The 25,590-nt window shown below is 40.8% G+C and overlaps 1 protein-coding gene across 3 annotated transcripts; it reads left to right on the top strand.

The window, feature by feature from the left end:
* On the top strand, positions 1-23,216 carry LOC137346969 (transcription factor GATA-4-like). 3 transcript variants are annotated; one of them, XM_068010934.1, is made up of 6 exons: positions 1-831; positions 10,472-10,638; positions 15,412-15,537; positions 16,926-17,013; positions 18,901-19,025; positions 21,369-23,216. In XM_068010934.1, exons 1-6 carry the CDS (start codon positions 15-17, stop codon positions 21,504-21,506), a joined length of 1,461 nt encoding a protein of 486 aa, XP_067867035.1. In that variant the 5' UTR covers positions 1-14; the 3' UTR covers positions 21,507-23,216. The 3 variants fall into 3 exon arrangements, with proteins under 3 accessions (XP_067867035.1, XP_067867036.1, XP_067867037.1); XM_068010936.1 differs by lacking the exon at positions 1-831 and adding an exon at positions 2,961-3,010; XM_068010935.1 differs by lacking the exon at positions 18,901-19,025.
* Positions 23,217-25,590: the final 2,374 nt, after the last annotated feature.

The raw sequence follows: 25,590 nt of genomic DNA, 5'->3' as shown, positions 1-25,590 counted from the left end.
TCTTTGACCACTTTATGAACTCTGTCTCTCCCTCCCTCACTCACTCACTCACTCACACCCTCTCGGAGTTGGAAAGTTTGTTTTCCCTCCCTCTCTCCCTCCCTCCCCTGCTTGCTGGCAGATGTCAGAGGCTCGGATCAACTCTCCTGGCTTTGGACGGATTCAGATCTGCGACGATTTGGCACCGGTTGGAATCGAAAGGATTTTATACTAAAGGACACTATCTAATATTTTATCAACGCTGTGGCCGGGGGGAACCAAGCGGGTGGCGGCTGCAGCTTTCCCAGGGGGTGGTGTCTCTCTCTGCGGGGGCTCCTCCAGGTTCCACGCCGACGAGGATGTACCAGGGGCTGGCGAACCCTCCGCCGTACACGGCGCACCCTGACCCAGTCGGGGCTTTCCTGCACTCGGCCAGTTCCGCCGTCTATGTGCCGAGCTCCAGAGTGAGCCCGGCTCTCTCAGGCTTCTCTTACCTGCAGAGCGGCTCCACGCAGCAGGGTAGCCCTGTGTCCCCGCACCCGTCCTGGGCTCAGCCGGCCGCCAGCAGCGAGCCCCTGTGCAGCCGGCACTCCGCCTCCTCCAGTTTCTCCTCCAGCCCGCCCGTCTCCAGTGTCTCTCCCCGGGAGACTGCCTTCAGCAGCCCGCTCTCCATCTCCTCGGCTGCAGCCGCCGCCGCCGTGCGGGACCAGGTCAGCATCAGCTGGACCCTCAGCGGCTCCTTCCCCAACCACTACCCGCAGTACATGAGCTCGGAGGCGGCCACAGCCTGGAGCCAGGCTCCCTTGGAGAATCCTGCCTTCAGCCTGATCCCCGCTCGCAGGCACGGCGAAGGTAGGAACCCAGATTCGGCTTGTCGACTTTACCTGTTTGTACATTGGCAAATGTTGGGAGAATGTTCTATCATTGAGTGCCAGAGAGGGAAGACGGGGCTGGCTGTTGCTCTGAACACACGTTTTTTTTTGCTAAAGTAACTTGCAGGAACTTTCTCACTTGTTCTGGGCACCAGGGACGGTTCCAGTTGATCAGCAATTGGCCTCAGTTCCCAATTCATCCCGAACCTGCATTTCCCAAAGACCCAGTGTCAGATTGTACAATGGATCAAAATTCTCACAGGTTAATACAAGGGAAATAAGACCCCCCGTTTCTAATCGTTAACAAAGCTAAATGTTGACATTCTAATGTGCAAGTTAATTAACAATGACCAACTTGAACTAGAAAGGAGCTGTGTATTCTCATAGTTGGAGCCTGTGAGTATCTATATATATATCAACGAATGTATATTTAACAGTGTCTGTGTTTATAGTTAGTCTAAAATCGTTAACTCTGACAACTTTAAAGATGGGTAAGATTTCAGTCTAGTTGGTGAATTCGTTGTAGTAGGAGACAGTAAGGATTCTTGCTATATTTTGAAAAAACAAAATCCGACGGATTAAAATTATACGAATGAAATGTTTGATGAGGCAATCTAATGTCAGAAGCATTTTCTTCCAGGGGTCGGTTCTCATAACCTTTGTTCATATAAGTGGCCGAACGTGTTAACACGGTGAATCCTGTTATAATACGCTAGGGCAGGACCGAGCTCAAATTCTGTTTTGAATCACAAGTAACAGGACTGACTGTATCTCGATTACTGACTCGATAAGAGGCGGAACTGCGGCCTAGCAACAATTTGTACAGATTACCAGCGATGCCTGTCTAGAAGGTATATGTGGGCGAGATGATATTGTAGCTGAACCATAGATTCTATTAGATTGAGCATATCCTTTGAACAGGCGAGAAAGGACTTCCCAATACTGAGATTAAATAAATTTGTAATTTTGTACTAAAACAGAAAATATTGAAAAAAACAAGGTCAGGCAGCATGTATAAAGAGAGAAGTCGGGTTATTGAGTTTGGCGGGTTTGGGTGATGGTACCATGCAGATCATAGCACTGTGAGTAAAGACAGGACTCAAGCAGAACGTATGTAACACACCTGCAAAGTAACGTTATCTTATAGCTCACGCCTTATTTTTGATGTGTGATTTTGAACCCTGAGCCTATTATGCTGTCCGAAATTGCAGCCTTTTGATGTTTAACTGCTACAGACCAAAGGATGAATATTCAATCTGTAACAGAACATGGCTTCACTCCATTGTTTGGGGAAGGCAAACCTTTTGATAATAATAGCTGAATCACAGTTAGCACCGCAGCCTCACAGCTCCAGCGACCCGGGTTCAATTCTGGGTACTGCCTGTGTGGAGTTTGCAAGTTCTCCCTGTGTCTGCGTGGGTTTCCTCCGGGTGCTCCCGTTTCCTCCCACATGCCAAAAGACTTGCAGGTTGATAGGCAAAATTGGCCGTTATAAATTGCCCCTAGTATAGGTAGGTGGTAGGGGAATATAGGGACAGGTGGGGATGTGGTAGGAATATGGAATTAGTGTAGGATTAGTATAAATGGGTGGTTGATGGTCGGCACAGACTCGGTGGGCCAAAGGGCCTGTTTCAGTGCTGTATCTCGAAAACTAAAACTAAAAAAAACAGTCAAAATCCCACGATGGAGCGTGCTCCCTATTCTGCTCTGTTTCATTATAAATATGAATAATAGAGTGGTGTAATGGGTAGTGTTATCCCTCAGTTAGAGAAAGTTGTGAAACAGAGAAGGTAACAGAAACTATTCTAAATGGAAAAGCTCGTATTTCAATCAGGAGACGTCTGACTCCTGATGGTGCTGTTATCAGATTAGAAAGTAATTATTTTCATAAGGAACCAATCCCATATAATTCAGGTAGATTTCCCCTATAATTCCTTCCCGGTTTCCTGATTTGTACTTTAAGGAACCGGCTGTGAAGTTTCGTTGGCTGTGTTTCTTTTCGTTAAATCGTGTCGAGATTTTCACATTCTTCACGTCCTGTCTGCACTCGGGTTTCAATACAATCGGTGGCGATGGCTCGGTGCCGTTTCACATGGAAATGAAAACGCGTTTACGGTTTATTGAAGAAATGGCTGGGAACTGAACAATGAGAAAGTGCAGTAAGTGAATAAGGAGTTCCCTCGCTGGAGGGAAACAAAACTTTCGAAACTATTCTAATGCACATTACCACACTTCGCCAGAGTCCACTGTGACCCTGGTATCTTCTCTGTCTAGGTTTCTGGAAATGCAGGAAACACACACACACACATATAGCTGTTTTTAAGATATATGTCAACATCCTAAAACACGCGAGGAGATATTCGGCAGTGATTGACATTTTCTGCAAACACCCTGCAGGATATAAATTACAAATGACTAAGGGAAAATCTACGCGTCCAATATCCAATCTTACACATATGATGTAACTTATTTATATGTTAGATAGAGGAGCAGACAAAACGCTGCATATAGCAGATACACTGGACGTGAAGTTCAGGCCGTGCTAAGTGGAATCTCTGCATTCTTTGAAGAAATAAATTTTCCTTTGTTCCCAAAGGCAACTACAGTGGTTTGGCTGGGAGTGGAAGTGCAGGAAAAGGTGTTTGACAGGAACATGACATGTTTAGTATCAGGAAGAGAACCATGAAAAGTTATGGCTTTTGTTTTAGCTGAACTGGAAAGACTTCGTTCGTTGAAATATAAACGCTTATTTAATGTTATTTGAAAAAAGAAAAATAAATCCATGGCATGTAGATTAGGCCTTTGAGTACGAGACAGCCCCAGCAAACTCCTGCAGCCGGAAAATATTGTCACAATTTTCTAAATTTAAAACTTTTAGCAAAGCGCCACTTATATGAACGAAGCAATATGCTCCTGGCCATCTTTTAAAAATATTTTGGAAAGCTTGATTAGTTTGGTTTCTAGAAGGGAAAGAGAAATGAATTGGATTAATATAATATCCAGGAGATTGAAATCATGGGTCCATGAATTATACCCGAGAGCCTTGCCCTGAATGAACAGACACACTGGTAATTGCTGAATGTTCCCTCTGTATCAATTTCCAAAGCACAGTCTGTCCCCAGTGTAAATGTTCTGTTGTAAATGCATCGCGGGAATCATTTTGTTTTAGTCCATCTGTAGCGGGTGAGGTTTAAAACACGATAATGATGTATCACAGGTTGTTGGAAGTGAAGTACCGGACTGCAAATAGTTTCTGCAGGAACTCTCTGGGAAGTTTCAGGATTTCCCACCAAATTCGTGAAAAGTGTCATGAAGGTTCTCTGCTTGAGCCCCACCGTAAAAACAGCCCTGAACCCAAATACCATAAAAAATATCTCTCAGAATTCGCTCTAAAATGATGCCACATTCACAGAGTTGATCCCGTTTCAGTTCTAACCGGATTGATTTGTGGTTTTTTTTAATGTCTTGTTCAGCTGAGAAGATCCTTTATAGTGCAAAATGAAAACTAATTGGAGGTTTTAAAATAAGGGCATAACTTGTCACCCCTCCCCAACCTTTAACCGAAATGGGACGGTGAAAACCGGCGGAGAATAGAAATCGAATAGGAGTGTCCCTTCCTCGGGCAATTCGGCAATTTAAAACCTCGTGAAAATAATCTCTAGCATGAAAGCAAAGGAGCGAAATAGCTAATATATAACCAAAACAGGGAAACAGCGACAGTGACAATTTGGGGACCATGCGGAAAATCTTGACACCTGTGGGGTCATGTTAAGGCGGGGGGTGGGGGGGGAGGTTGCTTGTTGATCAGAGCAAGTATTAATGGAGCAACCAAGACTACCTGAGCTCAAAGTTCAGGAGAGCTGCATGTATCCAATGAATATCATGCGATAAGTACCCCAGCATGCTAGAGGAAATGACTAAACACTATACAAAGATACAGTCCATTGAATTTTTGTATCATGTTAAGGAACATTTGCTGTACGTTCTGACCCGATGCAATGTTCACAGTACAATTTTCAACCTTCACACGCCTCTCATTTTTAAACTTAGATTTTTGGGGTGGAGAGTTATGGGGGGCGGGGGGGGGGGGTGCCCCTGTGAGAGGTGTATTGCACAAAATGGAACAAATTGTGTGGATGGAAACCGGGCCTTGTGTCTTTTGAGCCTAGTTTATTTTTTTCAGCAATCAGCGCGTTCCATTCGTAAGCATTTCTCTTTCTTTCAGTTGCCTTTTGTTGGCCTTGTAATATAGAAGCAAAAAGAGATACTGATGAGAATGCGAAAAGAGAAAATATTGAAAATCCACACCAAGCCAGTCAAATCAGGAAACCGAATGAAATAGAAGAGTAAGGTCGGGGCGCAGATGGAGGTCTCACCCCAACCGTTAAACCTTCCCTTTCAGATATTAACTCATTTCAGCATATTTTGCTTTATTCCGCGGAAGCATTGAGGGAAAATGTGTCGGGAAGAAAATGTGCGGTCAACTCCATGAAAGAACTGACACACCCTCTGCATTATTCACTAAGCACTGAATCACCAAAGGCAGTAAGCGGTAAAATCACCGAATGCTGCGGCTTTTCTTTGTGGATGAGACTGGGATTGGTTTATTCTGACGGCCGCTGAGGAAGTTTACCTGCTTGGTCTGGACACAGGTCGTTGGTGAGCAGATTCCGGCAGCGAAACCCAAATGACACACAAAAACATTACCCAAATGGTGTCTTTAAAAATGTAGAGCAGTCTAGTGACGGGGTTAGGGCTTGTGTTGGAGGACGACACATGAGGGTCGTATTGAAATAAAAGGTGTTAAGTCGTTTTTCTAAGCTGAGGTGATGACGCAGTAGCGTTTTAACGGGCAGTAAAATGATAAGATTCGTGGGATTATTCCCTGAGCCTTCACTCAAAACATTCCAAAATTCATCGTGAAAAAGGAAACATGTAACAATTTTATATTTGCGTCTCCGTCGTTACTTTACTATTCAATGTCCAAATATTAATTACTTTTACAGGAAAAAGGGATACGTTCATTTTTCATAGCTTAATTTCAGAAAGGCCCCACCTTTAGCACAAGCTGTAGGAATGAACTATAGTGCTAGTGATCTGTTGTGATATTTGCGGGCTTTTGAGTAGTTGGTTTTCAAATTAATTCGAATCTATTGCTAATAGTTTCATGATTGAGAATTGATTCTAGCCCATCGGTAACTCGGTGCTGCTTCCAACGGCGCCGTCGCAGAATCGGAATGTGCACAGATTTCTCGCCATTCACCGACTGAAACAAACTCCGTCCGAATGGAATGGCAAAGGGGAAAAGGCTGCACCATGCAAAAACATGATGTGCTATTCACTAAATACATCCTCTAAATGTCCCGATACACTATCCAGGCCGATGAAGCGGTTAAATCCATTCGCAGAGAGGTTCACATTCACTACAGTAGTAAAGTAGGGGTTTAAACTACTTATTTTCTTTAAGCTCATCTATGAATACAGTGTATTGAAGAAAGCGCACATACGCAATCTGGTGTGGTTAGGTTGAGTGAGGACAAGTCTGCAGAAGTTGCTATAAATGATAACGAATATTTTAACATTCATTCGAAAAAAAAAGTATTCTTTATCAAGCAAAGAGTAACTGGGCGATTGGATTAACCAGGGGTGATGAATGTCGATGAATGTCGAGTTTGGGTTGTTGCATACTAACAGTTGAAAGCGAGAGATGGGACGAGAATGAATAACATCCCATAGAAATCTGTCTTTGGTGGCCTCATAACTCATTATGTGATGGTTAGAGCGAAAGAGATGGGAGTAAAGGAAAGATGGCAGAGATATAAGCAGGAAAGGTGACGCGAGACGGAGAGAAAGAGATAGAAACAGGCGGGCAAACGGTGAGTGTCTGTTTAACGCCGACATTCATTTTATACCAGAAAACACAATTTCACTTCCACGCCAATCCTATCCTCAATATACACATCAGAGCCCACAGCTGCCCAGTTACTGAAACCAATCTCCGGATTTATTGAAAACCTGGATGACCAAATATGTCGCGGCACATAAGGGTTTGCGAAAGCTGCAGTATATTAAACTTAATTAAGATTTGTTTTCCGATAGTCTGGAATTACACACTGACTTGCCCGACAGAAATACAGTACTGTGTGGAGGATTGGTGCAGTTTTTAGCACGGACACTGCCTGTACTAATAAGGAACCATTCTCTAGCCATTAGCCTAGGCGCTTCTCGCAAGGCGTTAGTGTAATTACGCATTTCTTCGATCAAGATTTTAAGTATAAATTTCGAACAAATTCAAATACCCTTTTAAAAATGCGCCATTCTTAATTTCGAAACAGTGAGTCCCAGTATCCGAAACCCCGGCGTGTGCGGTGATTAGCTCGCAGTATAACATCACAGACCATCGCTTCAAGTTCAGTTCCAGCAGCTTCCCAGGCGAGAGCTGCAGGCCTCTCGGTTATATTATATTACGTTAAAATAATGAACTGGCGGGGATAGAAAATGAGACTTAAAAAAAAGTTAACGCGCCATTGTTTTCTTTGAATTCACCGCTCCATCCATATTCTTACCAAACTCTAATTGCTGTTTAATCAAATTGATGGGTTAGATGTGCGGGGAAAAAAGAGTGTTTCTATTTAAAAACCTCACCTTTTCACACATAAGCACTTGCGCTCACCAACATTTTCAGCATACCTGACACATGTTGGATCATCCTTAACACTGCGATCTTATTGGATAATTTACTATGTTTATCTTCAGATCTTAACTAATTTCTGAAGGGATTATTATTTTTACAAATTCTTCAAATGAGTATTAAATATCTCGAGTTACTTTAGTCCCTGAAAGGCGAATTGAATGAAATGACTTTCTGTTTTTGCTCGGTGATTTGACCAGCGTTATGCAGTGAATAGCAAATATGAGATTTAAGCGACGTATATCCTTTGAGAATTGAAATTAAACTCCCACAAGTTTCAATGTTTTAGATGATTGTTTCCCCAGATTACTGATGCAGAATTGTTCCACATTTTGTACATCGCTGATGGTACATTTTGCTACAGTATCTTTCAAAATATATCTATCTTACAGTATGAAAGGAAGAATTTGGATATGAGAATGTGGAAAACAGTTGTCTCCAAAATGCGAATAGGACATCGAGTCCAATGATAGTTGTTAAGTTCCCTTTCAGCCACTTCCTTTTCAAACATTTTTGATACTGACTGACGTTCCTTGAAAATACTTTTTGGGGGAAATAGCATACAAATTTTATTGAAATTTCTCTGTACCATCAGACTGTGACGACAGAGCTCAACCACCAGTGTTACAGTATTTACGAAATGAGCGTAAGCAGCACATCACTGGTGGCTATGAACGCACATAAATGGAAAATCTGATGGATACAATGATGTTCAAGCTCAGGCGGACTTGTGTTGCCCGCTCCTCTACATGTGGGTCTATTTGTAACTAGTATACCTGACAGTGTGGGGGCAGGGTGGCTACATAATAACCTAACAACTGGCAAGATGCTATTGGCACCTGAGACCTGATCTGCCTCCGGATTCTGCCATCGGTTAAAATAAAGCACTTTGTCTTGATCGAATGAATTATTGGAACAGAAGCTTGGTAACTTGGAGATGACTCATTGCCAGTGTTGGAGTTCAGTGGAATGAGGCAATTGTGCAACGTGACATCGGAATAGCCGCACATTTGGATTTTGGCCATTAGTTTAATTAACAAATTGTTTTTATATCTCTAATAGATACCAGGGCTTAAACCCAATTTAGACGGATAGGAAAGAATTTACTTTTAATGTCAGCTCTAAGACATGCAGTTAATTGCGGACAGTCTTAATTCAATTTCAAGAGAACTGAAGACTGCTAGCATTCAAAGAAGCATTAGGGGTGGCAATTTAAAACGAAACTGGTGCAACAGAAACTGTTGCTCTGTAAACGAGTTAGGGCATATTGTTGGAACAGATTGGAATTATCTTTGCATCAGCTTGTATTATACCTGATCTGGGAGAAATGATGTTGACATGGAGTGCACCTAAAATAGGTGTTCCATTTCAAACCATTCCGTCCATTTCACTGATGAATATGAAAAAAGAATACTGTTTATATAATTTCTTCACTTTGTATTCACCCATTTCATTGCACCATGATCATTGGTTGAGCGAGTAGTTGAATGGCAAGAGTTGACATCTTGATCTCTCAATACTGCAGCAAATCCTTAACCAATGTTCTCTTCGCAAGTGATAGCATCTCTTTCTATCCAATGTTGCGCTTGATAACATAATTCACCAACCTGAATGTGAATTTAAGCCAAGTGGCATTTAAAGGTATTTTCTGTTAGTACGTAGTGAAGTGCATTGACACCTTGTTCGTGGACCACTCTGAAATTTCAGGTGTGGTGAAAACAGCAGTCAGCACTGCTACTGAAATATATTCAAAGGTGCATCAATACTACAACTATAGCATCAGTGGGATGGGCTGGCTTCGCACTGACTGCAGTTACGGTGCAAGTGAGCCTCAACCCTGAATTAGGGCCCGACCTGCCTGCCACCAAAACGAAATTGAGCAAGATTCACGGGAGGAGTTTCGCTCCGTTTGACTGTGGAAACATGTCAGCTACCCGACCTACCTTCAAATTTAGCATCATGGCAAGTTAATTAGGGTTTCACACCACGTTAAATTTACAGAGTGTGCATGTATTTTAAGATACAACACCCAAACAGAAAGATTTGATACGCAATGTTTCAGTTAATATGTTTCATCAGTTCCCAGGATACAAGACGCAACGTTGCATGGAAACCTTTGTGTAGATATGTTGCTCTTATTGTTATTTAAAGAGAGGCCTATATCCAGCCTATACCTTTAAGGCTTAAGTACATTTCTTTTAGGATAGTTGGCTGATAAATCTAGGAAACAATGCCTAAACTTATATCTCCCAAAATAAAAATAAGTTGACTGTATAAAAGAGTAGATACTTAATCCAGGAAAATAATCTAATTGATTATAATAAAGCCCATTGGAGTTCTTTAAAAGACCACAGAATCTTTAAGATGAGATATTATATGTAAGGTTAGGAGCTCGGTACATGCAGAGCTCCAATTTCTCACACTAACAATGGGGATGCCCACTGTCTGAAAATATTGGAATGGGTCGCGCTTACGTTAATAAAATGCCCAGAAAGCCTACAAGACCTCCTGGGCGCCCTTTAAACTGTGGGGTACAGATGTATTGCTGGCGTTATAAGGCACGAATCTCTACTCAAGTGCTACTAGTTAGCAGAAGTAGCAAGGAGTGCTGACTGGGAAATCATGTGTCGCAGCCCCCAATTTTCCACCCACTTAAATTCAGGGACAGGGTTGCAGGCTGTAATTTCTTGAGCAGTGTTCATGGCAGCTTTCTTCCTTGCGGATTGAGTGCGGTTCAGCTCCATGGCTGTCAGTTTTGCGTTCACTGCAATGCAAAGGCGGCAATATAACTACATCCTTAATGTTTATAGACAGAAGAGGCTAGGACTCAAAACTTCTGTCCTTAGCTTGTGGTAGACTAGACTGCGTTGATTGCAAATAGCATTGTGTGTATGTTTAATGGTTACTTTGGATTTTTCTTCCTGCCCAGAACTACTCGATGATGTCCTTGAAGGCCGAGAGTGCGTGAATTGTGGTGCTATGTCCACGCCTCTGTGGCGGAGAGATGGAACTGGCCACTATCTGTGCAATGCATGTGGACTTTATAACAGAATTAATGGAATTAATCGACCCCTTATCAAACCTCTCAAACGACTGGTAAGATATAGGAGAACCGTTCAGCATAACGTGGTTGCAGTTTTTAACTAATATTCTGCTGAAGCAACCAAGGCATTCTGTAATTTTGAAATAATCACAAACAAGTTACCCAAGTAACAATCTCAGTAAAGTCTCCACCAGTCAACCAATGGCTCCCACACGCTCGATTGAGGTGGATTCAGCATGAGTAGGAGTTGTCTTATGATGAATAGACATTTTGTTCCCAATGTTGTCTATGTTACGCTGAAGGATTTGTAAGAAAGATGGAAACCTTCAGGAAGATTTACGATATTTGATGTTTTTAAAACTAGTACACAGTGTTTGAAGTTAAAAAAAAACTTAGAATGTATACTTTTTACTGCATTTAGGTCTGCTTGTAATCACTTATTTAAACTTCTAAATTTCCTTTTTTTTTTTAAAAAAAGGAATTTTCCCTTTAACAATTCCCTTAAAAAATCAAATAGTCATAGAGTCATAGTCATAGAGTTATATGAAAAATCCAGTATTTGAATGTTATTTTGTTAGCAGGTCTTGACAGCAACAAAAAAAAATCTTTGGTATGGAAGAGAATCTCATCCCTTTAGTTGACCATATTTTCTTTTATGACAATTGTGTTGGTTCCTTCCTCTAATAGGTTGCTCTCGATAGAGTATTGTAATAACTGGTTATAGTAACCAGTCAGAGTGGAGAGGATTTAGCACTCTGATTGATTAATTTTCCAATTTCATTTTTCTCTGTCGATGTTGCTTGGGTGAATTGTGATTGGATGAGACTCATCAATTTGTTGGACTTTTAAAAAAATCAATTATTTCCAGTTCTGTATGAAACGACCATCTCTCAATGAGTGAGGAACAGAAGTAGACCATTCAGTCCCCGATGCCTGTTCCGCCATTCAATTAAAGCACGGCTGATCTGTATCTTAATTCCGTCTACCCACCTTGGTTCCTTAACCCTTCCCTAACAATAATCTATCAGACTAGTTCCCCTCCACCAAATGTTATCTAACAGAATAACATCACATTTAATCAATTCAAAAAAGCTTGTTTCCAAAATATTACCTTGAGACAGTTTCCACTCTCTCTAATTTATACAATACGTTGTTAAATTGGAAGAATGTTTTAGTATATATGTTCAGGGCCAGTAGCTACTGAACAATATTAGCTTCTTAAATTGAACTACTGGTTCATTCCTTGCAACTTCCAAACCCAAATTGAAGTCAGTCGTACAGATTATGTGGAATTTGCATTCTTCCAATTAGGCCACGGGCCCACAACAGTTTAATGTGCAGCTTGTATTCTAATAGATTCCAAATAAAGGGCCACAGTACATAATGGTTTCTGTTCGGCTACTGCTCAGTTGAAAAAAAAAACTAATGTTCTTCACAGTTATTGTGATAAGTAAATATAAATTGTCATTTGACTGGAAGAACAGTAGTTTATATCCAGGAAGGAGTCTCACGGCCGTTACATAATCAAGCAATTCAGATGACAAGTTCAAGAGCAGTTTATGAGCATTACTGTAGCATGGGCTTGTATTAAAGCCTTGAACTCCTGTGTTTTTTTTAAGAATGGTTGAACAATCCACGAGTCACGGTGTGAAAACTGTCCGAGTTTTTTGTGGTCTGTGTACTCGATGCCAGATTACAATATTCATAGTGGGGTTTTATGGGGCTATTTTTTGCAGGGGCGCTCGCTACTGATTTATTGAGCGTCATGTATCTATTATAAGGTTTTTAATTAGTGAGATAGTTATTCCCTTTTAAGCTCTCTATATATACACCACAGATATAAATATATATTATATATAGACAGCTAAAGCTCATTATTGGAAACGTGTGACAAAATAATTCTTCTCACGCGATCTTCTTTATCCGGGTTTAAACTTTCTCCTGACTAAAATGAAGCTTCTCCCAGAACCTGAAGGAATATTTGCTGCAATGAAGGGATATTAGAAGCAAACCTACTGGGGAAAAAATCCTTCACTATAATGCTGGAGAGAAATCCTTCACTATAAGGAACAGAGTTTGGAGCAGAAACCAAAGAAAATATTTAATTGGAGGAAATTTCTGCTCATCCAATACTAGCTGTCGGATTAGTAGTTTGATAATTTAGCAAAAGTGGAGGAGTTGAGAGAGGTGATGGTGAGGTAGAGTTGGGTGTTGTCAGCGTACATGTGAAAAATAATGCTGTGCTTTCAGACTTTAATTCGCCACACTACCAGAAGGACATGGAGGCTTTGGAGAGGGTACAGAGGAGGTTTACCAGGATGTTGCCTGGTCTGGAGGGCATTAGCTATGAGGAGAGGTTGGAAAAACTTGGATTGTTTTCACTGGAACGACAGAGGTGGAGGGGCGACATGATAGAGGTTTACAAAGTTATGAGTGGCATGGGCAGAGTGGATAGTCAGAAGCTTTTTCCCAGGGTGGAAGAGTCACTTACTAGGGGACATAGGTTTAAGGTGCGAGGGGCAAAGTTTAGAGGGGATGTGCGAGGCAAGTATTTTTACACAGAAGGTGGTGAATGCCTGGAACTTGCTGCCAGGTGAGTGGTGGAAGCAGATACGATAGCGACGTTTAAGAGACATCTTGACAAATACATGAATAGGATGGGAATAGAGGGATATGGGCCCCGGAAGTGCAGAAGGTGTTAGTTTAGGCAGGCATCAAGATCGGCGCAGGCTTGGAGGGCCGAATGGCCTGTTCCTGTGCTGTACTGTTCTTTGTTCTTTGTTCTTTTAATGCCTCTCGCTGTTTAATTGACTTTGAGCACAAATATACAACCGAGCTGTGCCAACCACTTATTTTTTCGTACATTAATATTTCACTTACTAAAATGATTAATATTCGGCGCGCTGTAGGCGCTTATTTTAAACAATTCACTGTGAATGCTTAAGACCGTCAGTTTATCCATGAGTCATTCTTATGGTTAAGGCAGCAGTGATTTTATCCACACATTGAAAGTGGGATTTTTAGCCTTTGGTTTATCAACTGGGAAGTTGCCACTATAATATATTGGCTGTGAAATGTAATCTGAACGAGTCGGGGCTTGCTTGTACCATTCCTGGCTAAATGTGTGTTCAGCCTGATGTCAACATATTAATGTGGTACCAGTGGTACAATATACACATGTCCGTTACTCAGCTAATAAGCTGAAGATTAAAACAACATTTCAGTGTTTGCTTTATTGTTACTTTCTCACCGGCCGCTTGTAGAATAGGGATCCGGACACGCAGGTCAAATATGTGCACAGTGGCGTTCCATGACCACGCCCACTGAATGGTAACAAGATATTTGGTTATTGATTAATTGTTGATCCAGCTTCAAGATAAGGTTGCCACCTGTCCTGATGTAGACAGGATAATCAACTTTTTCAGTGCGTGGATATCATTTTTATAAATTGTAAAGCAGGCAAGATTTTTTTAATGATAGAAGTTCACTTTCCAATTTCCGTCTTACGAGGTGAAATAATTTTATTTCTTTAACGTTATGATTATCAGCAAAGAAAACACAAGCCATAATCCAAAACCCTCTCCTGTCTCTCCCAATTTTAGAAGGCAAAATGTGGACCAATTCAAATGAAGGAAAAAAAATTGCTTCCTGCATTGAATTCCTTCCTCCCTTATTCAGTTCTTTAATACTTCAATCGTTGTCGGCGGAAATAACCATATCCCAGCATGATTCATTAACTTGAGGAGAGAAGGGCTGAGGAGAGCAAGTTGGAGTGGAAGTAACAGCAAGCCATTCTTTAATGAGATTGAGAAGCTACATTTTTCCGAAGGATGCTCAATTTATTGGAGAATTATGCATGAGATGAGGGAGAGAGGTGATCTAAAGGAAGGGAATTATAAAATAATACATATAAATAACACATAGCAGATTCTCTCCAATAGAAACTTTTAACTGATATTTAAAAACCTAAGCAGCTGCTAAAGAGAAATAGTTCCAAGTTTGTTTCAATCTTAAACAATGGGCTTACAAGTTCAATTGGATACCACTGCTACGAATACAAACTGTAAGGTTTCCATCTCCTCGCCATATGTAATACATTTGCATTCTTTCAAATCTTTACTCTTTAAATTATATGATTAAACAGCTGATAAATTAGGCAAGTGCAAAAAGAATCTCTTGGCATAAACCGTTAGACTCATCAGGTTTCTGTTTCTGAATCCACACGTGGTTTGGCTATAAAAACCCGCAATGGTAAAGCATCAACTGTCTGCAGTAACTCATCAATATTGTTATTATGCAAACCCTTGGGAAAACATAGCTCCCTTAGCCTGCAATCCTGCAGTATACACCCTTGGTTGAGGCAGCCAGTGAAAAGCATATAGCTCACAAAGGCCACACTGCATTATTAAAGGCTAACAGCTACTCTTAATAGTCTTTACTTATTAAGCATTTGTCAATATTAAAGTATATTGTCTTTAATGGCAGATAGGCTAAATGATTTAAGGATGAGACCAAAGGTCTAATCTGTCATTGTTCTGTCAATATGTTAGGAAACAATTTAAATGATTCTTGAACCAAGGCAATCTGTGGTGCTAAAGGTTATTGTGACCTAAGGAGCCAATGGAAAAGCTGTTTCTTAATAAAGCACGATTCCCAGAAAGTCTTGCACAACAGTAAATTCCAAACTTTTCATTGTAGAGTTTGAAGTTTTCTGTCTATAACAGACATTCCTATCCCTCTCAAAGCTCTAAAGAGATGGTGCTTTAATTGAGTTTTATTATAAAATCTGTTTTTTGTGGGTATTAATGCTGATTTTTCTCTGTTAGTCTGCATCTCGGAGAGAAGGACTCTCCTGCTCTAACTGTCACACCACTACCACCACCCTGTGGCGGCGTAATGCTGAGGGAGAGCCTGTCTGCAATGCCTGTGGACTGTACATGAAGCTCCATGGGGTAAGTGGACACAAAAAGCCATAACATGTATTGGAAGTGTGTCATATAACAGAACCCAGATCTGTGTAAATCAATCACATTTAATCAATACTTAGAAAGAGTCAGTGCTATTGGTCAGAGATTCATTCAGCAAATGTTTCATCTACAGAGAGACAGTCTTGAACCTAGGAATCTGAAAATTGAATCTAATTTTGCTTTTGTCCTTTAAAGGGGTGTTTGTTATTCTTTAGTTTCCTTATCTTCAAATGTCCAAACACATGGAACTTCCATTTTTATTGATCAGTTTCTTTCACTGTTCTTTGTTTCATGCTCACATGGAAGCATCTAATGAAAACCCTTAAAAAATATTTTATGTACTGAATATGTGTCAGCTCTATAGTCAGGTATGTACATATTGGCAGGAATCATCAATTGAAAATCCTCCTTAGAGGGACTCAGTTGCTAGTATTCTCACCTCTGAGTCAGAAGGTTGTAGGTTCAAGTGCCAGTCCAGGGACTTGAGCGCAAACCTCTAGACTGGCACTCCAAGGCAGTACTGAGGGAGTGTTGCACTGTCGGGGGTGCCCCTTTCGGTTGAGTTGTTAAATCAAAGTCTCTTAGGTGGACACAAAAGATCCCATGGTGCTATTTCAAAAAGAAGTACGGAATTATCCCTGGTATCCTGGCTAATATTTATCCCTCAATTAGCATCAATAAAAACGGGTTATCTGGTCATTATCACTTTGCTGTTTGTGGGAACTTGCTATGTGCAAATTGGTTGCCACGTTTCGTACATTACAACAGTAACTACACTTCAAAAAGTACTTCATTGACTGTAAAGCACTTTGGGGCATCCTGAGGTCAGGAAAGGCATAATATAAATGCAAGTCTTTCTTTCTCCTTTGTCAACAGTTATTACTGATCTGAATACAACCAAAAGGAAAGAAATGTAGATCCTGTACTTTCGACTGAGTCCAAAAGTAAAGAGCAGGGACTAAGTCTTGTGCACATGTTATAACAGCACAGGTGACTGCAACTACATTTCCTGAAGAGATGTTTACTCCCATGTCCTGACCCCCAGTTTAAAGGTAGCTGTGAAGCAGTAACTTGGCACCAGCCTGATTTAAATTCCATTATTTGTTCATAAATGGAGTCGGAAAGTATTGGTTACTTGGTACCACCTGACACATGAATAATGTTACACTATGAGGTCACATTCGGTTCACATCAGCCTGATATATGTTTGATGTGACTTTCTACTTCATGCGACATTCAAACTAACAGTGCATTTTCTAAGGTAAAATGCATTGAAGTTATGAACTTTTTTCTGATCTGCTTCTTTTCCTCACCGTATTTCTAAATTTAATTTTTTGTAGTTTTATTTATCAAGCCCTCACTTTACTTGGCAGATACCACGACCTTTAGCAATGAAAAAAGAGGGAATTCAGACCAGGAAACGCAAACCAAAGAATGTGAATAAAGACACCTCCCCTGCAGGTAAGCAACAGTCTCCAGTAATGATGACTTTTATTGTGTAACTTTTCAGCTTTTCTGGTAAGACATTTTGAGTCATAGAAAAGAACAGGTAGAGCCATCAGTGAAATGATGCTGGTAAAATATTCCAATCTGCAGGAAGCTCATCACTGAGGACATGGTCTTTTATTGCAAATCTCTTTTTAAATACTTGTTCCATATAGGCATTTCCAGCTGCAGGCCATCACTACAGGTTCTGAAGACAATTGTGAGAGAGACTTTCATAACTTGCGTGATCCGAAGTTTACTAGTAATGAAGAAATACTTAAGGGAAATACCAGATGTTAGCACAGATCATGTAATTAGCTCAGAGGACATTGACAGATTTGTGGTCGTCATGGGGATACTTTTCTAAAGAACCATACACTTTCTTTGAATCTTGAATGTGTTGAAGTTTTTTGTGATTTAAATTTAAAGTGAGTTCTTATACATCTATGTTAGGAAAAGATAGTTCATATCTGAAATAATCTGCCAAGCAGGGTAATAGGGACAAAAAGTAGGGGTATTCAAAATGCAGTTGGATGTTCTAATGAGATAATTAGGGTGCTGGACAGATAAGCTTCAATGAGCCACTTTAGGCATTTCTTATATTCTTATGTATGTGGCAAATGAACCAACCCACAAAGTGTAGAATGGTGCCTCATTATAATAACCTTTGATGTGCCACAACATCCCAAGGTGTTTTGTTCCTTTAGAAACGGAAAGCTCTGCTCTTTAACCCATTTGAAGATTTTATGTATATTGCTATATTACTTCTACTGATCTTCTCTCCTGAGATCTGCAAAGGCATTAGTAAAATTCATATATTTTTGTGTAATACACTCTACTGAGAAAAGGCTGTCTGTGATAAAAACAGCTCCAATCTAAGATAGGAAGTCTAGGAAACAGCTGGTAAGGTTGAACAAGTTTTAAATGTTCATTGCACATTTATGTACTACAATTTATTTTGATTAAAATTTTTAGTTTGTCAGTGTAAGTTATCAAGAATGTGAACATAATGGATAAAGACTTTAATAATTTCCTTAATAACCCACAAAACACTTCATTAAAACTGATTTGTTCAGGTTTCTATGATGTGAACTACCTTCCTCACACATTGAGAATGCAATGCTTTAGGGTCCAGCAGTGTCAAAGCAGCTTAGTGCTTCTTTTAGCATCTACTCACCCTATACACATGCGCCTGTATGTATGCACAGGTGTGTATACACACGAAACAGTTGGAGAGAGTTATTTTCTCTTTCCACCATACACAGACTGAGTTCAGCTTTCATCTGTAAATGAAATGCTCCTCTAGCATGCTTCACTCATATAGGTGGACACGATTCAGGAAACAAATGAACAACTGGGTCTTTAGTTTTCAATTCTGAGGAAGGGTCTTGCACCCAAAATGATGATCTGCTTTTTTGCTTTGTAAATGCTGACTGATCTGCTGTGTATTTCTACTATTTTCAGTTTTGTTTGATTTTTATTTTATTGGATAAGTTATTGGTTGAAAACTGTAATGCAAATTAATGCTAGTTAATTGTGTATTCAGCATTACACCCAGTAGTCTAATAATATGCCAAATAAGCATAACCTCCAAATATTAGACTGTCATCCTATTTCCTATGATTCCTGAATGTATCACAATATTTTGTTACTATAATGATCATTTGGTATGCCTTTAATTGTCACATTGCACTGTTCTTTTTATCAGTGTCATATCTTATCAAAAGCCATATTGTAAGAAACATCTAATATCATTGAACTTACTGATGAAGTACATTTATTTTCACTTCCTTGATATTTGTTAGGGCTGCTGTGAAGATTACACAACTCCTAATAATTCTATTTTCTCTCTTTGTTGTTCAGTACCTTTCTCAAGTGTGCCATCCACCCCCAGTAGCACTGCTACTGGTGCATTAGAACTTATAACACCAAAGACTGAGCCAGGCCTTTACTCATCTGCATGCTGTGTCCAGAAGGTCAGCTCCCAGGTAGGGTCAGTGAATAGGAAAAGGGAAGATCTTGTTGGGCTACTTCTTAACCTTCATCCAATTTATTTGTAGAAAGGTGACTCAATTGATGCTTTCCTTATGTAAGTTTGTGTTAAAAGAGATTAAAAGGTAAAAATTCTGGAAGTGAGTCATAACTTGCACACGTTGCTTTAGTTCCACCATGACATTGGCCCAAATCCCTGATATAGGTCATCATCATATTGAGGGAAGGCATCTGTCTCTGCAGTGGCACAACTGGGCATCCCATCCAATAGAGGAGGTGAAGCTGCTGTTCCTACATGGGACCCCACAGGTGGATCAGATCAACAAATCTTTCTATAACCTTTCCTCCTCTGGGAACAATTCTTGTTTGATTTCTACATGGTGGAGCCAATCTTTGGACCAGAACAGTGCCTATACCTGCTCTCAGCAGATAGGTCCTAGGTTACCTGCATCAGAAGTGGTTCTGGGGTATTCTGAGAGTAGCTGGAGAACACCCTCAGAAATGCCCTAATCTGTGTAGAGTGTGAGTGGGGGGGAGGGGAGGGGGGGGGTGAAATGTCAGCAGAAAACATGCCAATGGCCTTACCCTCACCTTTGCCACCACCACCACCTCACATTGCCACCCCACCCTCCAGCTCCACCATCGGAGTTTACCAGTGAAGCCCTGAAGTGGCAGTAACACGACAGAGTTGGGTTCAACCTCTACTCTCCATTCCTGCATAATACTTGTGCCAGAATTCTGCCATACAGAAGTGGAAATTCCATCTCTCTCTCTTGGCTATAAGAATAAATTACTGAGCAGCCCAAAATTGTCTGGAAAGATTTTTGAATGGCTCTGGTGAGCACAGTAACAATAACATCGTAATTGTCCACACAAAGGAAATAATGGCCATCCCAGATGTGAAGAAATGCAATATTATAAACTAGATTTCACTACAACCTGGAAATACATGGTTCAGTACACTACACAGAGGATTTTTTTGTCAATTAACTATTGACATTTATTAACATGGGGAGAACTGCCCTTTAACAGGATACAGTGAATGAGTATTTGCCATATTTCTGATTACTTTTGATCATAATTGTTTCACATTGAATTTTTCTAAACTCTGCCTGTCTAGCATCAGAACATAGAGTACATTTTCTGCTGCCTAACTGAATGTTACTAATTCATTTTAAATTATTTCTACTGCTTTGTGCCCATTCCATTGCCAAGCCAGTTTGCAGATTAGCCTTTTATTGTTGGTGCAGATAGTCTCTTTTTCTCTTTATTGCCACCTTAATTTTAAAAGTACATTTTTAATTTAAAATGTTCATTAAAAATCTGATCCCTGCAAATTTCTGTTGCCCCTTGGGAAGGTTTTATTTCTAAATATTTTTTAAAAATTAATCAATTGACCAGAATTTATATCATTTTATCACTTACTGCATTAGAAAAATAAGCCAATGGCAACCAACAATTCCCTTTTGAAAATCAGACATATCACGGGGGTATTTGGACATGGCGGCGGGGGTGGGGGGGGGGGTGGGGGTTCACATATCATAAGGAGGGGATTTGGACATCGCGGTGGGGTGAGAATCTGACATTATAGGGGGAATCAGACATCACGGTGGAGTGGGGGGGGGATGGAATTGGACATTGTGTGGAGGGGGATAAGGACATTGCATGTCGGCCAATCACTAGGGGCACAGGGGTGTGTGGGTCAGCTAATTGCACAGGTCTGACTGTGTGGAGTTAAGCTTGTTGATACTGGGAGAAAACACCCTTGTTTCTCCTGGCTCACAAGCAGTGTAATAAAGGTACTTTCTTCACGTTTCCTTTTTGGCGGCTGGGATTCCGAGGCCTGGCCTCCTTGAGTTAAGAATTTAAAAAAGAGTTAAAATGGAGGCACACAGCCTCCTTCATAATACATTTTAATGACCGACCCACTTCCTGGTTGCCTGCCACCCCCCACGACACCACTCCTCCCCACCTCTGTTAAACCCGGAAGTGGGCGGGTTGGGGTCAGGATACAGAATTTTAAAATTTTTACCTTCCCACTCACCCCCAACCCATCTGTCCTTGGTGGTTAAAACTCCCCCCACCACGAACTATGTTAGAAAAACATGAAAATTGGCTGAATTTCCCATTTCATAGGAAAACAGATCCATGTAAGTAAAACCCAGAACATTTCTTGGCAAAATAGTTCTGAGGTTATCAGGATTCAAGTTTACTGCCAAATTTCTTTGGGTCAAGATGTTAATACTGAGAGATACTGATATTGCACTCCTAGCATGACACAGACTTGCCCAACCCTATACACTCTCTGCTTCAACAGCTCCCATATCCTTTGTTTCCAGGACACTTCAGTGGCAGGTGGCAACAGCCTTCGCTTCAGCATTCCAGCTCTGAAACTGACAAACTCAAGTGAAGCAGCCACAAGTAGAGATTCCAAGGGAGGCAAACCTTACCCCTGGGGCAGCATGGAACTCGTCTGACATCAAAGAGACCTCCACCACAATCCTCCAAAAGCTACATGAATGGAGTTTGCAACTGAGATTCATTTTATCTGAATGAAAACTGGAAATGATGAAAAGAAGATAAAAGAATGCCAGGAAGAGAAATCAAATGGAATGCTGGATCATATCATGTCATAATTTTTTTTTAAAGTGCGTGTTGCAAAAATGATGTCTTACTGCCAAGGCTTAACACCACCTAAATTCTATGTAGGTGACCTTGGTGCAATTCTGATCCAACATTGTTAGTAATTAAGTGCCTTTTTTGGACCACCACTTGCTGTCTGTCTCTAACTTTCCACTTGAAAATGGATATTTTGGAGGGCACTCCCTGGACCTTTGCAGCTATGGAACAGTTTGAACAGACCTTGCCTCTGATAAAAATACAACAGCATTTCATAGAGAAATTATTTTTTCTTAGTGTAGGTAGTTCTAGATCTATATGGATGGTTCAGGCTAATAATAAAAAGCAACTTATTAAATTCAGATTGTCTCTCAGCTATTAGTGTCATGTCTGCAAATTGTCTAATGGATTAGTCACAGTTGGTTAGATTTGGGTACGGACTGTCAGTCATTGAATAATCTCATATGGTGCAAACCTTTCCATTCTACTGCCCACAGTTGTTGAGCTGTTGCAGTATTTACTAGAGAAAGAATATTGGAGTATGCAATGATACCATTGTGACTGGGCTTTCTTAATGGTTTATTTGCTTGCCTGTGTGTGTGTATATATGCATGTGTATGTGAGTTGAGGTCAGAGTTTTGGAGGGTGGAGGGGGGGTAGTGGGGCGGGTGAAATTTGTCTATGCCAGCAGCGCAAAACAGGCTCATAGTGAATCGGTAGCCAATTTTTCTACCCTGTCCAAACTTCTTTCCACTGAAGTTCACAGAACAGAAGCACAAAATCATTTTGGAGACTCATTTCATATTCTCACTGTTGTTTTTAACTTGGCTTAAAATTAAAAATCTCGGCAATATTTTCCAAGTCAATGGTAAAGAAAAACTGGCGCAGTGAAAGATTACCTGCCGATTTGCTACAAGCCCGTTTCACGCTGCTGGTGTAGACTAGTTTCAGCCCCTCCACCTCACCTGGTTGTTTTGCAAAAGCACTTGTGCTTTTTTTGTAGATTTTATTTTTGGGGAGAAAGCTTCACTGCCTTGTCATCACTTCCAGGCATTCATTATTCTGTATATAATAAAAGAACAGTTGCTGGAAGTGTAGTATTCCTGCATTTCACAGGTCACCTGTTGACAATACCAAGCTGATTATATTGTCACTAGATGGTTCTTCCCACTTGCAGCCTGACCCTGCTACACAGCTTGCCTGCGGGTAGTGTTGATCTGAAGACTGCAGCCACCAATTGTCACCCAGCTATAGGCTGTATATCTCTATCTCTTCGGGTTGACCTGAAGTCAGGTACCAGCAGGGTTTGAGTCATGCTAAAGCAACTGTTAAACTGAATAAAAGTGTCTAAAATGGAGGATGAAGGCACTATGTGCCCTCAGTTATAAAATAAAGCAATGGAAAAAACGAAACTGTCAACATGTGTCTAAGCATTCTGATATAAGAACACCATAAATATTCCATTATTGAAAGGTGAAACAGAGCACTGGAACACTTTAGGGATACTGTGTGCACATTGGTTCATTTCTGGTTCTCCCAGGAGCACTATTATAATTTACCAAGAGCAGCAAAGTAAAGTGGGGGGCGGGGTGGTGTGGGGGGGGAGTGGGTGGTGGTGAGTAGTATGGAAACTAAGCTGAGGTGTGATGACCTAATGTAGCACATGAAATGAAAGGTACGCACAATAATGGACTCTCCTAGGGAGCAAAAGGCTCTCTACCAACAGGTATAAACTGAGAAGAGATTACATATGGGTTCACAAACCATCTGTATATTCATAAATACGGCTTCATTGACTGAAGTATGTCTATTATAGGCAGGTGGATTGTGAGTTCCACATATAACAGCACTGATCCACGTTGCTGACAACTCTGCTCCTGCTGTGTGACTTGGAGATGTCTACAGACTCCTGGCAACCACTTTAAAATCAACTGAAACCTGTTACCACCCCCAAAGTATGCCTATTTATTATTGAAGAAGCCACATTATTACTAAAGCACATAACTGCACATATAGTGTACCAAAGTTAAATCTCCACGTGAAATTGAACTGACTCATTGAATATAATAGCTCCACAAAAATGGTTTGATTTTTCTTTAATAGGAAAGAAAAAGCTGACAACATAGGTTGTGCTTTTTTGTTGAAATGGAATACCTCTTCCTAACCTCAATACAAACAGGTTATTTGACGCACTGAATTTTTCATGTATTTTGCCTCAGCTTCTGTAGGAGGTTTGAAATAGCTTCTTCAATAGGCACCATGGTAGGAATAGAGTACATTCAGAGTTTTAGTGGAGTCAGGGGTATTGACTGCATTAAAGGCAGATTGTATGCTGTAAGTATTTTTAGTAACAATGGAACAAGTCTTAATTTGAGATTGCTGATATTCGAACCATTAATATTGAGACCTCACATTAAGAAATGCCCTTCAATTGCAAGCTTTTATTCTTAAAATTGGGCATAAGGACAGTGGGCTAGCCAGGGCACTAGGAAGGTAATTTCCCAAATACATGCTCAAGATGGGGAAATGCGCTCTATGATTTCAATGGACTCTTAATTTACCACACTGGGGAAGTTACTCCCTACATATGCCATGAAGAATAAGCACTTGTGGAAGGTACCAGACAGCACCTAATGCCTGTGGAATCATACTATCACAATTGGATACTATTTCTCAGGCAGTCTAGGGTATACAGATATATGTGACAGGGTCACTATCATATTTGCAGTTGACTCAGGAGATATGACAGAGAGCGAGACAAGCCGAGCTGGGTTGAAGTACTGGTATTCTAGGTCTTTCAGCAATGATGCTATTTCTTGAAATGTGTCCTTTGGAGGGGTGAGGTTAAATGTAAATCCTTTTGAATTCAAGTTTCAGATGGCTTTTAAGAAAGCAAGTATTACTTTAATATGAATATGCTGCAAATTGTACTCCACTGTAGCTGGACACTGTAGATCCTCTATAATTGGTTCCAGAACTAAATCCACACCACAGAGATTGATAGATCTATTTGGGCAGCCTTCTCTGAGGTAAGAAGTAAATGCCATTGCTTTGTTGCTGAATGCAAAGTCCAGGCCATCATTTAAGGTGGGCATTTATGAATCGGGCAATGTAAGAAATAATTTTATTCTTACATTATTTACACTGTCTAAAGTAATGAAGTATGCTTAAAAAAGGTTTATTAAAACCACCAATCAGCAGCTAATTTAGTTTAGTTTAGTTTAGAGATACAGCACTGAAACAGGCCCTTCGGCCCACCGAGTCTGTGCCGACCATCAACCACCCATTTATACTAATCCTACACTAAATTCCATATTCCTACCACATCCCCACCTGTCCCTATATTTTCCCTACCACCTACCTATACTCGGGGCAATTTATAATGGCCAATTTACCTATCAACCTGCAAGTCTTTGGCTTGTGGGAGGAAACTGGAGCACCCGGAGGAAACCCACACAGACACAGGGAGAACTTGCAAACTCCACACAGGCAGTACCCAGAATTGAACCCGGGTCGCTGGAGCTGTGAGGCTGCGGTGCTAACCACTGCGCCACTGTGCCACCCTAAATGTACTGTAAGTTATATTTTCACAAATAAAGTAATATTCATCAATGTGCTGATGGAAAAATGATACCAACTCTGTTGTTTCCTGTTGACATATAGGGCTGAATTTGTCTGGCCCTTGGAGATGGGTTGGGAGACGTTGTCCTGCCCCGATGCCATATTGGCTGTGCCGTACACCGTGGCAGATGGGAAGTCCACTGGAAGGCCAATTAAGCCACTTAAGTAGCACATTGAGGGCCACTTAAGTCTGCCTCCTGCCTCTGCTGGCATTTAGCCAATGTCAGAGAGGCACACCACTGCGTGGAGATACTGCCAGGTGAGACCTAGCAGCCTCCTAGTGAGCTTGGTGGGGTCCCTCCTCTGGGGGCAATCCATGGC

This window comes from Heterodontus francisci, chromosome 31, assembly GCF_036365525.1.
Source record: "Heterodontus francisci isolate sHetFra1 chromosome 31, sHetFra1.hap1, whole genome shotgun sequence".
NCBI lineage: Eukaryota > Metazoa > Chordata > Chondrichthyes > Heterodontiformes > Heterodontidae > Heterodontus > Heterodontus francisci.
The sequence above is the reverse complement of the archived record's forward strand: the minus strand, read 5'-3'. Positions and strand labels throughout refer to the sequence as shown.